At 37.3% G+C, this 12,525-nt stretch overlaps 1 protein-coding gene across 1 annotated transcript in view; it reads left to right on the top strand.

Annotated features, from left to right (window-relative positions):
• LOC139119561 (platelet-derived growth factor receptor beta-like) overlaps positions 1 to 11,698 on the top strand; it is a 44,609-nt gene extending 32,911 nt beyond the window's left edge. The window contains exons 11-16 of the mRNA XM_070683404.1: positions 3,425 to 3,502; positions 4,794 to 4,867; positions 6,015 to 6,229; positions 6,616 to 6,753; positions 7,410 to 7,565; positions 8,711 to 11,698. Of these exons, the coding sequence (XP_070539505.1) occupies positions 3,425 to 3,502; positions 4,794 to 4,867; positions 6,015 to 6,229; positions 6,616 to 6,753; positions 7,410 to 7,565; positions 8,711 to 9,773 (1,724 nt within the window). The 3' untranslated portion in view covers positions 9,774 to 11,698. The remainder of the gene's footprint in view (positions 1 to 3,424; positions 3,503 to 4,793; positions 4,868 to 6,014; positions 6,230 to 6,615; positions 6,754 to 7,409; positions 7,566 to 8,710) is intronic.
• Positions 11,699 to 12,525: the final 827 nt, after the last annotated feature.

Genomic DNA, 12,525 nt, shown 5'->3' with positions numbered 1-12,525 from the left:
CGATTTTCGGATCGATCTATTGATCCCGTGGTCGATATGCCCGCCACTGCAACCTAAATACTCACAAGGTGTGCAACACAGTCACTCAAAAAACACACCACCCGATTTGTAAACTGGCCGTGCGCTCACACAAAACATTCAAAACTACACTCCCATATACCTAGTTGGATCACGAATTTAACCATCTCCTCAAAAATCACGCCGATGAATGTGTTACTCGCGTCATCTTGAAGAAATCGGCCGTGTTTTGAGACCAAGCGCGGTGAAATGTGGCCTGCAGAACGATTCTACCATATGACGTCATTTTTTCCACTGCTGATTGGTTCAACTGTACTTCACCAGTGACGTCTTGCCATGACCTTTGTTTTGACCGCTGATTAGCCAATCAGTAGTAGAATAAATTACATCATATGGTAGAATCGTTCTGCAGGCCACATTTCACCGCGCTTGGTCTCAAAACACGGCCGATTTCTTCAAGATGACGCGAGTAACACATTCATCGGCGTGATTTTAAATTCGTGATCCAACTAGGTATATGGGAGTGTAGTTTTGAATGTTTTGTGTGAGCGCACGGCCAGTTTACAAATCGGGTGGTGTGTTTTTTGAGTGACTGTGTTGCACCATAGACCCTCCGTTTTTAGGGTCTATGGTTGCACACCTTGTGAGTATTTAGGTTGCAGTGGCGGGCATATCGACCACGGGATCAATAGATCGATCCGAAAATCGATCTACTTAGCAGACGACCCAGCTAAGGAGCGCCTGTGCTCTCATTCCCTTCATTGAAACTATACAGCGCGCCATTCGTATTTACCACTTTTCACAAAATGAGCTTGTAGCTTGCTCCGGATGATCCAACAAATGGAAGTAATTTTCCGAAAGAGTGTCTTCACATCCCAGTTCAGTTCTCACTTTGGTGTGGTCTTATACCTGCAAAGAAACACGGGGAACATACCATACTTAAATTCGACCTTACCTGACATAACATGGGAGTTTATGTTGCCGGCCTTCCCAACTATGTGTTGTGCGACACGGTACGACTCATGGCGTAATTTTCAAGGCGAGAAGGTTTTTGGATTCTTTGGTTTTCTGGGTTCGTTGTACTCTTCTAAAGTGGGGAAAACATGTTCGCTTGGGGCTTTCGCTATACAAGATTGATAGAACCTAACATACTTTGTTTCGTGTCGGAACGTGTCTTCCGAGCATTTACTATGGCCCTAAAGTGTGCTGATTAACAATTTAAGATAGGAGTATATATATATATATATATATATATATATTATATATATATATATATATATATATATATATATATATATATATATATATATATATATATATATATATATATATATCACTTTCTTTAAGGTTTAGCTCAGAACCTGGCATTATTATGAAATACTGTTTATTACAACGACGGATAAAGAACCAAGGATACAGAGATTGCATATTGTCATGACACAAATAAAAGCCATATTATATTAACATGTAACATTATTTTCAAAGCAATTTACAGAATATAAATACCAAATGAACTCACCAACTGAAGGTGCATTACAATTATATTTGTTCGTTGGTGACCAATACTTACAAGAAATGTTCTACAAAATCATTTTGAGACGATCTAATGTGTAATTGGTCTATGAGGACCATTTATTTGCACTTCATTCCATTACATCAGGTTGCGTTTCAGTTCTCTAACACAACAGAACACACAGGTTGAACAGCACTCATGACCAGATTCAGAAAACTACTGCTAGCAGCGTAGATGCAACAGCAGTATTCGGTCACCTATTTTTTAATAGCCAATCATAGATTTTACGCGGGTGGCCACTTTTTAAAAAGGGCGCCTCCACACGACCAGACATGGCATACTTAGCAGTGTCGTCTGCATGTTCTTTGACGCATCAAATATGAAGACCGACAGCTACAGGTGTTACGGGGTAGTACGCTAAGCCCCGCCCCTTTACCATATATGGAATATGCAAATTTACGGTGACCGTGTACCTTTAATGTTTTTCATAATGCGTGGCTTTTTCCCCTCTTGTCGTCCTTTACATTCATAACAAAATCACCAAGCCCTCTCTCCCAAACATTCAAATTTTTCCAGACTTTTCCTCTCTGTTCTAAGTACTGTGAATATAGTTTTATGTTACATACGATAAAATTGCAAACTTAGTGTAAACGAAATGGTGGAGTTGCTTGCATTTCGCAATCGCGGTGTGTTTACAATCTGGTGGAGGCATGGCGCAGGTGGATGGTCTACCTACACGTCAGTTTCCGAAAAATCTAAAGATATTCCTTTCATATGGATTTTTCCTTGTAAATGACGCCCATTTTGTAAATAAAACTATGATATTTCAGGGTGGGAAACCCAGCCTTCAAAAGGCATACTACTGAATCAGCAAGTTATTCCAGAAGTTACGTCAACTAAAAGGTTGATTTCTGAAACAGACTATTTTCGAAAAGGTACCCCTGGCCCCTCACTTTTTTCCCATTTCGTGGCCCTAGATGACGACACAATCATCCTTTTTTGAAATAACGAGCATACGTTTGAGTGGCCGTTTTCATTGAAGATATACCACGTGATTACAGTAGCTTTCAGGAATTTCTGATCACAGTAGCTTTCAGATCTTCACCATTGCCAACGTAGGGTATGCTATCCAAACACATATATTCAACATTACATACATGTATCCTATTACAGTGGTATAATTAATAGTGAGGTAGTGTTCCAAAATGGAATCATCCCTGTTCCTGCAACAATAACTTGACTGATATTGAAAAAAAATTGGAAAGAAAATTACACTGGTAGAACCATGCATATATTAATTGAACTCAAGGGAAAGCGTTTTACCAAATTAATCCGGCATCATTCTTTTCTGTATATAAATATCAAGCAGAAAATAACACAAATTTGAGTTCTTGTGGTACCCTGAACAAACTGGAACCGAGAGATATCTCATCACACAAGGCCCCGATCAATTCTCGTTTTGGTAGAAATGTATGTTTCTTTATCTCTTGAGCTTATCCTTAATCATGTGTAAAGCAATTGTGTCTCCGAGCATATCCATGCCTTGTTCATTCGCAATCACTTATTCTGTGGAAATTGAAGCCAGTTTCAGCAATGATATTATCGCATTTGAATTTATTTGCCTTTACAGGGAGTATGCTGGCATGTATAATTATGTGCTGCTTGATTCTATGCATACCGTATGGGGAGACCGTGTTCAAAAGCTCCCTAGCGGGTCAGCTCGGTTATTGAACCACCTTTTCAGAGGTAGGAATACGGGGTTTGAACACTGACTACACTGCTAGATGGGTTACTGACATGAGTTGCCGGTCCCAATGTAATTGAAATATTACTGGATTTCTGTGGCTTTTTATAATCACAATTTTATTTATTCATATTTTGTATCAAATACAGGCGATTGCGAGTATGTATTCCACAGATCTGGTTCTACAGTTGCAGTGTCTGATCCGGAATCTTCAGAGGATGAAGATAGTAAGTTACCATAGTGACAATATGTAACCGCGTTTTTGTTGATGAAAATATGGACCATTTCCTGATCTGCATAACCTTATTAAATCTCTTAAACACGTTTTTATTAACAACCAATTTTTAACACTTGAATGGCATGAGAAGTATGCGTAGATCGCACGGAATTGATGAAAATGATGATGTTCGGAGAGATTTGCTGTTCAATGCCATGGTGAATTTTCATTTTCGAAGATCAAAGGTCGGGTACTGCGCTCTTGTGAACTGAGCTAGGTTGTATGTAAGGACGAGTTTGAAAAATAACGAACGTGCAGCGTGGCGAGGTGTACCCTTCCTCTTGTGGATTACTTCGACTCAAAATCGGAAACGGCCGTGAAAATTGAGTTCAACTAACATCCATTTTATCTTTACTTTGTTCATTACGTGCGTCCTTGCTGAGTTAAATCACAGAGTAACATACACAGAGTGGCAACACTTGCATGCCTTTTGTTCCATGGTCGTCTCGGTAGACTATTGGCTTTTCATATTAAAATGAGCTTCAAAGGTGTTAAACTTTTTGGAGGCTTTGTTTGTGGTTGATAATTACACGAGATTATGCGAAACATACGACGAGATGGCATCGTACTGCCAGTCGCGTAGCAACCATAGTTACTTTGTGAGCTCTCAGGCCAGAAACACTGCTTCACGCCAATCAAAACATAACACGCCAGCAGTTTCATAAACATGTCCTTTCTTGACGCACGTGTAAAAGACGGTATAACTGACCGTAAACCATTGAGTAAAACCAGACAGTATCGATAAAAGACTTTCAAATTTGGTTCAAACACACTCATTATATATTCATAAAATATGAGAGGAATCTTTAAAACGGTAAAACCCACTTTCCTGAAGCTCAAAACACTCCCGTTTTTGCTAGCACATCAATTCCGATCAGCACCACACGGCAACAACAACACAAACTTTGTCGAACATACTTTCGCTTAACAATTGGTGAAAATCCGAAAATTACCGAAGGGTGCATGGTCGGCACTCTTCGGAAAAGAGAGCCAAGAGCTTCGTGAGGCGAGCCAAACATGGATTGCTTACGTAACCGCTTCACGCCTTAAACAATAGCTGTTGCCACTCTGTCTATGATGTTACTCTGTGGTTAAATATTGACCGCTGGCATCGACTAAGATATGCGGGAGCGCTGGTTCTGGTTTTAAATCGGATCCGCCTAAAATTCTTTTTCTTTCTCACATAAATGAATCACGTATAAAGAAACTATTGACACGTTTTATTTTTTCGACATTTTCAGACAAAGAAAATAAGTTAAAGGTGCTCTCCACAGCAGACTTAATGTCTTATGCAAGGCAAATCGCAATGGGAATGGTAAGAACTGTACATGCGCAGTGGCATTTTCTTTCGGGGAATATTCTCAAATGTTGGAATTTTTTCCTCCTCAAAACTCAATGGCGCCCGTGTTAGCTCTTTTAAAAGTCATTATATGTAACCTGATGTAGCTTTACTCACCAGGGGGTGAATTCTGTCAAATGTATGTTATTGTAAAATATCTGAGAGAAGAAATCAATACACCTGGAGCTATTATCCACAGTGAGGCGATATGAACACCTCCTGGCTTGAAGTTCCTTGTTCAATAACCGTAAGGCAACCCCTCAAGGAGAGGAGTGTTTTTAATTCCCCTCGTCAGTTGTATAATATAATTCTCAACAACTGAGTGGCATGTAATTTGAAGAATTGGGTGGATTAGACAAGAAAAACATTGCAAGTTATATGCCCTCCAAGTGGAAAGCTTTTCGAATTAACTCTATTCTTAGAAAAATCCGTGATGCAGATTTTCTTCAACGGATTAATACTTCCTGACAGAGAGGCTAAGTCGTGTCCGAATCAAGCTTAAGTTAGTTATTAAGCTGTGTAGCATATACATCAGTGACAATTCCAACACAAGCTCTATCAAAAGTGCGGCACATGTTTGCTAAGTTACATGTATCCTTAGCCTGACTCTTTTAACTTCACAACTATTAATGTGACATTGACCTTTGATGAAGATTTAAAGCAACGGGTAAAGGGACCTTTAAGATGGTTTTGCTGATGAAATTGAAGACGATGTGACCAAACACTAAAGGGAATAATACAAATATCATCATGTGTGCATTAACATGCTTTTAGCTACAAACCAAAGTTCTAAGTAATGATGTGACCGTAACATCTGTTATTCTTTTTCGGGAACATTTTAACATGTATCATCTGATTTCCATGTATCTGAAATCAGCTTGCCAATATCAACAAAGTTCATCTTCAACCAATCATACATCTTACACACAAAAGGTGATACTTTGAGAATGTTTTGCCGAGGCAGAACTTAGAGAGAACCAACAGATGCCGATGGAGCTTAAATCAGGTGTTTTACACTGGTACCTCGAAACAATGTAGGAACATTTAGCTACAACTGCTGCATATTGAAATGAAAAACACATGAATTTTCCGTTAAAATTTTACACCACTTTTTTCCACAAAGGAATACTTGGCCGAGAAGAAGTTCGTCCACCGTGACTTGGCGGCCAGAAATATCCTCCTCTGTGAAAACGACGTGGTGAAGATCTCCGACTTTGGAATGGCAAGAGACGTGTATGAAGACAGCCACTACCATAAGACCACTGGTGGCAAGCTACCTCTAAAGTGGATGTCTATTGAGGCCATCTTTGATCAGATGTATACAACGCAGAGTGATGTGTGAGTAGTTGGGTTGTCTAATTCCATTTCTGCTTCAGTGACCCAGAAAATGAACATCAGATATCCATATGCCATACCGGTCACACTTCATGAAATATCCGGGACGCGACTTATGGATTAATGCGTAACACTCATTCTGAAATGGCATTTTATTTTAACTGCGCCGGTTTGTATTTTAGGCCTAAAAGGTTATTTTCATTTATATCGTGTCTTATACCGGTAAATTCTATCCAGATTTGCCATTTTCCATCGATATCTTTTGTAAAACATTTTTGTATTCGATAGCGAAGTCATTACCGGCATTTTCTATAGTAATTCAATATGTGTAAGGGTACTATTATTTCAAGAAAGTTCTGCTGTAATTGTGAAGGTATGCATTTTTACAGTTGGTCATTTGGCGTGGTTCTCTGGGAAATAATAACACTTGGGGCATCTCCATACCCGGGCATTGCCGGCAAAAAGCTACTGAAAATGTTGAAAGCTGGCCACAGAATGGAACAACCCGAGAACTGTCCAAGGGAAATGTGAGTATTGAGAGAGAATGTCGATCGTTTTCACTGTCACACATGTAACAAACAAATGAAAACGTAGTACCTAGAATAAAATAGAGCATACATAAACCCTTCCTCGGTGTTTTTCACGACATTAATCGCTATACCAGTTACATGTCAAACCTCTTCACGAGCAGAATGGAGGAACACCATTCATTTCCATACATGGTGCTGCATGAATGTCGGTAAAACATTTCTATATTTTTTTCTGTACTTCATTTGCCTAACTCATAGGGCGTTTTGATTTAAAATGAAGAATGCAAAATTATTTTCAGTCGTTGCAAATTTTAATCCTTTTCTATTCAAACCTGCTATCAACCGTCACAGTATGGTAGCACTTCGGTACATTTATCTTCTATACTAAAGTAATGCCATGATTTATCGATGTAGACATAACTTGTGCCAAACCTTTGTGATTTACACCATTGTGAAGTTGTAGCCCTTTCCATACCCACTTATGTTAAACATTCTTGTTAAAATTGGCCATTCCCTTTAGATAATCAATTTTCATATATATTGTTAACAGCTTCTTTTTTCCGTTATTGGCCGGTAGCTCTCTGTAATAATAGTTTTTTTTCCTCGACAGATCTTCTACACAAATAGTCTTCATTAACAATATTTGTTCGCAGATATGAAATAATGTATTCCTGTTGGCAATCGTCTGCCAAAGACCGTCCAAGCTTTACACAACTCCGAGAGCAGTTAGAAAGAATTTTAGAAGATAGCCAACAGTACATGGATCTCACCCTTGACTATTACTACAAAGTTCCTGATGCAGTCAGCAGGTGAGAATTTACTCATCTTATTTTGCATCTTATTACTGTGTGCTGATGACTGTCTAGTATACATCAGAGTATTATGCTGTATGTGCTTAAATCTTGAAGTTGTCGTTGTTTGATGATATGATTTTGTTCAAGCAGACTAAATTATTGAATCAGAAGGTAACGTTTTAGGTCCGTTCTACAAAAATCACAATATCAACATTTTGTAGCGTATATTACCAACTTTACAGTGTGAATGATAGTAGTTTTCAGAGATAAAAAAATAGTTAAATTTTCACTTTACATAAGAGAACTAAGAGTTAATATGAAATACATAACTTGAATTAGATATAATATACACATCTTTGAAGAAAAATCTTGAGTTACCGATCACGCAGATACAGTTATGTGGGTTCAGATTTTTGATCCTTTAGAGATAAAGATTCAGTATTTTTTATTCGTGTTTGAACAGTAACTTATGTTCCTTTCAGTTAGCGGTGGTAACAGTGGTTAACTTGAGATAGAGGTTTACGAACACTTGAAAACCACTTGCAAATTTACTCAAGCAACATTGGTTGTTACAGTATACTGATAGGAAACTAAATATTGCTTGCTGGCAAATATTGTTGGTAAAAGAACTTGATGATGAGCCCATCTCAAGATGGAATGTTGGCTGGAAGCATGAAAAGATACTGTGGTCAAAGAAATTGGAAAAGATAATTTATTTGTTTTATATGAACGAGCATAAATATACCTATATCAGTGTTCTAGGAGACATTCTTTTTAAGTTCTCTTTATGACTTTAAGATATTGATCCAATGTCTGAAGCTCATAGTTGGCATAACATATTCAAAATTTGCAAACACAAATATTACGGCACAAAACACATGGCATTAAAGTCCAGTCCCAAAACCAAGAAGTGATGTAAGATATTTCGAAAGAAGTGAGCACATCCTACTATTCAGGTGGCACTGTAGCCATATATCGATCTGTCAGTCATGGGGGAGGGGCAAATATTGGTTGTCTCACATATATACCATTCTTGAATAGTCTGCCAGCTCATGATAAAAGCACAGCAAGCTGTCTTTTTTAAAAGTTCAAAAAAATGAGAGGGCACTAATATGTTTACAAGTTGATAATTATTTCTTTTCTGCTCTCCTCAATAACAGCAATGAGAGTAGCAGTAGTGGTGCCGCAACAGACGATTCTTCAGCTCATTCCACTGGTGGACACAGTCCGGACATAAGTGATTTTCATTCCAGTACAACAATGGGAGATTCCCATTCTTTAATCCATCCCCCGAGTCCCTGTGAAGGAATGGTTACAAATTCTAGTGTTGGCAGTGTGCCAAGTCTGAAAGATGACCTGAGTGTTGCTTGTACCAGCGGCATTGAAATGTCCCCACCATCAGAGAGATATCATGATGTTTCTTCAAGCTTGCCAGTGAACTCAACAGAGGTGTCCTCGTCCACAAAAACTGGCCAAAGCTGCCGTAGTAGTATTAATGAGATCTTGGGACCAATAAGTAAAGATGCTCCATTTATGCCAGCGATGTATCTTGATAATTTTTCATATGAGCAAGTCCAAGCATCTAAGCCAAGTGGTCCAAAGCTGCCCAGGTGTTCTTTAAGTTTTTCAGGAGGAGGTTGTCAGAGGGAAAAACCAAAGCGCAAACTTACAGAACCCATTTCCTTTCCACAAAGCAATTCTATCTTTCCTGAAATTGCTGTCAGAAACGGGACTGTGAGAAACATGGTGCATGTGGGAAAATCCCCAATGCAAAAAACGCAAGAGAGTACAAATAACCAAAGTATTAACACAATGAAGCAATTGCAAGATCCTTGCAAAACTACGCCAGACAATAGCATCAAAAGCTCGCAGCCAATTATATCTCAAGCCAATACATGTGTGAAAGGTCACGATGTACATCTGCAACCAATCAGAAAAAAGACATTTGAACGTTTCATAAAGTCAAAGTCACCTCATCATTCAAAGGAAGGAACGATTGAGAACACAAGTGTAAAGCAAAAGCAAGCAAATATGATTCAAGAGACACAGGGAAATAGGGTCATCACACTTGACAGACTTGAAACTCGAAGTGACGAGGAACATTTCGAGAAAAAGTCACCGTTAAATACAACTATGTCTGCCTCTGATGGGAATTTACCAGTCAACTCACCGACATGTGTTACATACGAAAACATCAAAGTGTTAACAAGTACCAAAGTTTAAGAATGAAATTTTGGAAACATAATTTTCGATAATGTTTCCCTTTTTTACAATTTTATCAAAATGTGCAATAGGTGATCTATTTTAATGCTGTAATAGCTAGTTTTGTTTAAGGTACAATGCGCCTTTGGGTCAGATATTCGGTGACTCAATTTTTTTCTACACTCTTTAGGTCTACTGCTTATGGGCGCTCATTTTGAACTGCATGGAGTACTCTAAAGTTTTCACTGACTTATTTAAATGAAAATTGAAATTTAAATTTTTCCCCATACAATGAGCATTGGGATTGCGGCCATTTGGAATTTCAAACATCGGTAAATAATGGATAATTTTTTTACTTTTAATTTTGCAAGAGAATGGTTGTAAGTTTGCTTGAGAAAAGTTTGAGCGAAGGTTTAAGAACCACCTTAACTCAATGATATTTGGATGTATCAAGGTAATACGTGCCTTGAAATCGGAAGACTTAAACATTTTCTCAAACCTTATAAGGAAACTTACGATCATTTAGATAAGTTATACCCTCTGAAAGGGAAAAGGAGTATGAAAGTGAGTAAATTTAGATCTCCAAATAAACTACCCAAATGGTTCCTTATGGTACGCACACAAAACATCTACTATGGGTATTATAGTCATTGCAGGTATAATTTCGAAAGAATGAAAACAGAAAAGCTGGTAAAATTTTGATTTTAAATTGCTTCCTTATTTGCTACATAGCAGCTAAGCTGTAAGTACTATGATTTGCCAAAATTATAGACTAACCTTTGATTGTTAATGTTAGCAGAATGAAAATATCTGGATGTCAGAGACGATTTTAAAATTTGTCAATTGGGGATTTGCATGCACATCTAGTGGCTCACCAGGAATTAGGAATTTCCTGAAGGAATAAATAAACGCTTTCTAATCACGTTACACCATTCTTTGCTATTGCTTATTGCTTTGCATTGCTTTCTTGACAGATGCAAGTTTTATCACAATTATTTGCCCCACATTACATGGTGGGCAGTGGGGGCCATGTTACACGATTTGCCCCTAAGCATGGACATGACAACACTGTACAAAGCCGTGTAAATAGATGAATTTTAATACAGACATTAAAATAGCTGTAAAGTTGCCGATAAATTTTCTGGTTACTATGAATTGTATGATCAGATGGAGTTTCCAAAGGGCAAGAAATAGCAAAACATTATCAAAGGTAAAAGATAACATCTTAAATTAAAAGTTCCAGTCCTGTCAAGTGACAAGGCATTGTCATTCTCCTTGAAAGATAATCTGACACCACCACTCTTAAACCCAACGTGGTGAAAGTTTTTCAAAAAATCCAGTTTAACTGGTATTGTTGTTTTTCATAACGCTCTTATTGCAAGGAATCCCAGGATATCATGACACAACATTTGTTTACAACGACTACTTGATTCCTAATTGCTCATTATTTGCCAATTTACAATTACTCCGCATGCAATTTGTTAAAGCACTGTCCCTTGTGATGGAGGAACTGTGGTGAGAGTATTTGTCAGAATAATTTACTCTGTTCAACATTACTGCTTGCATAGATTTGCTAATATTGTATGCTAGAAGAGGCCTTGAACTAGTTTGCTTTAATACATCCCATGCCATTTTAACTGCCAGGATATAAATGATATCAACCCTAGTATTTATCTGAAAATCGAAAAGTGAATCATCAATTAAAATGTTAAATTCCCTGCAATAAATCTCAAATGCCCCAAAATAAGTCAGATATCAGATATACATTGATCATCATGATAGGAAACAGCAATAAATGTTGAAGGTGACGCATGGTATGTGCTGGGCCTTTCAGAAGTGTTTAGCTGAAAGTGTTGTACCTACTCTTTAATATCCCTGAAAAGAAAATGGTGCATGCAAATTATTTTTCAGTCAAAATTCTTATTTACTTTTGTCAATTTATTTCTTATTTCACGACACAATTGACATAGAATGACATATTTTGCATTTTGCTTTGAATAATTTCATGATCACATTGTCGACCATGGAAATAACTGGGATAACTAACCTTAGAAATTAGTTTCTGTAGATGAAACATGTATTTTATACACTGTTATTTCAAATTTCATTGAGAAAAATTTACACTAAAATTGAGGGCGAGTGACTCACAGAAATATTACTTATATTGTTTAAGATAAATATAATCTTGTTTTGAGTGCGAGTGATAGTGAAAGTTGATGTATGGCTAGCATAATAATTTCAGTGAGATGTCTAAGGTTGTGTGTTCAGAGTTTATTTCTTTGTGCATTTGTTCACATTTATATTGAAATGTTTTTTTTTATTTGGTAAGTGTGAGAATGATCGTTCATTTATTTGTTTAGCTTTAGTAGCTATGAGCCATGGAGTATGCTCAAATTATCATGTTGTGTGTAATTCAGTTTTTCAAAAACTAAAAATTCAGTTCGATAATCTGCTGTTTTTGATCAGGAGTCTGGCTAGCGTCCATGTTATTCCACAAGTCTTGCACAAGTGCCTGATGATCTTTGCTACTTTTGTAAGTTATTGAAAAAAGTTTTGATAAGTTTAAAAATCAGGCCTGATGACTTGAGTTTCTTAATATTGCGCACTTCATAATTTTATAGAGTCAATATATGATGAGAGAAAGAATGTATGTGAAAACAGTTTTGGAAAACAGAGTACTTCAGATTTTGTATTTCTCTTCCATTGAGGAAACAAAAAATTACGGATCCTTATATTATATTTATTCTCTTTATAAATGAATGTACAGGCTTTA

This window comes from Ptychodera flava, chromosome 20 (genome assembly GCF_041260155.1).
Source record: "Ptychodera flava strain L36383 chromosome 20, AS_Pfla_20210202, whole genome shotgun sequence".
NCBI lineage: Eukaryota > Metazoa > Hemichordata > Enteropneusta > Ptychoderidae > Ptychodera > Ptychodera flava.
Note: the sequence above shows the minus strand (reverse complement) of the source record. Positions and strands in the feature narration are given on the sequence as shown.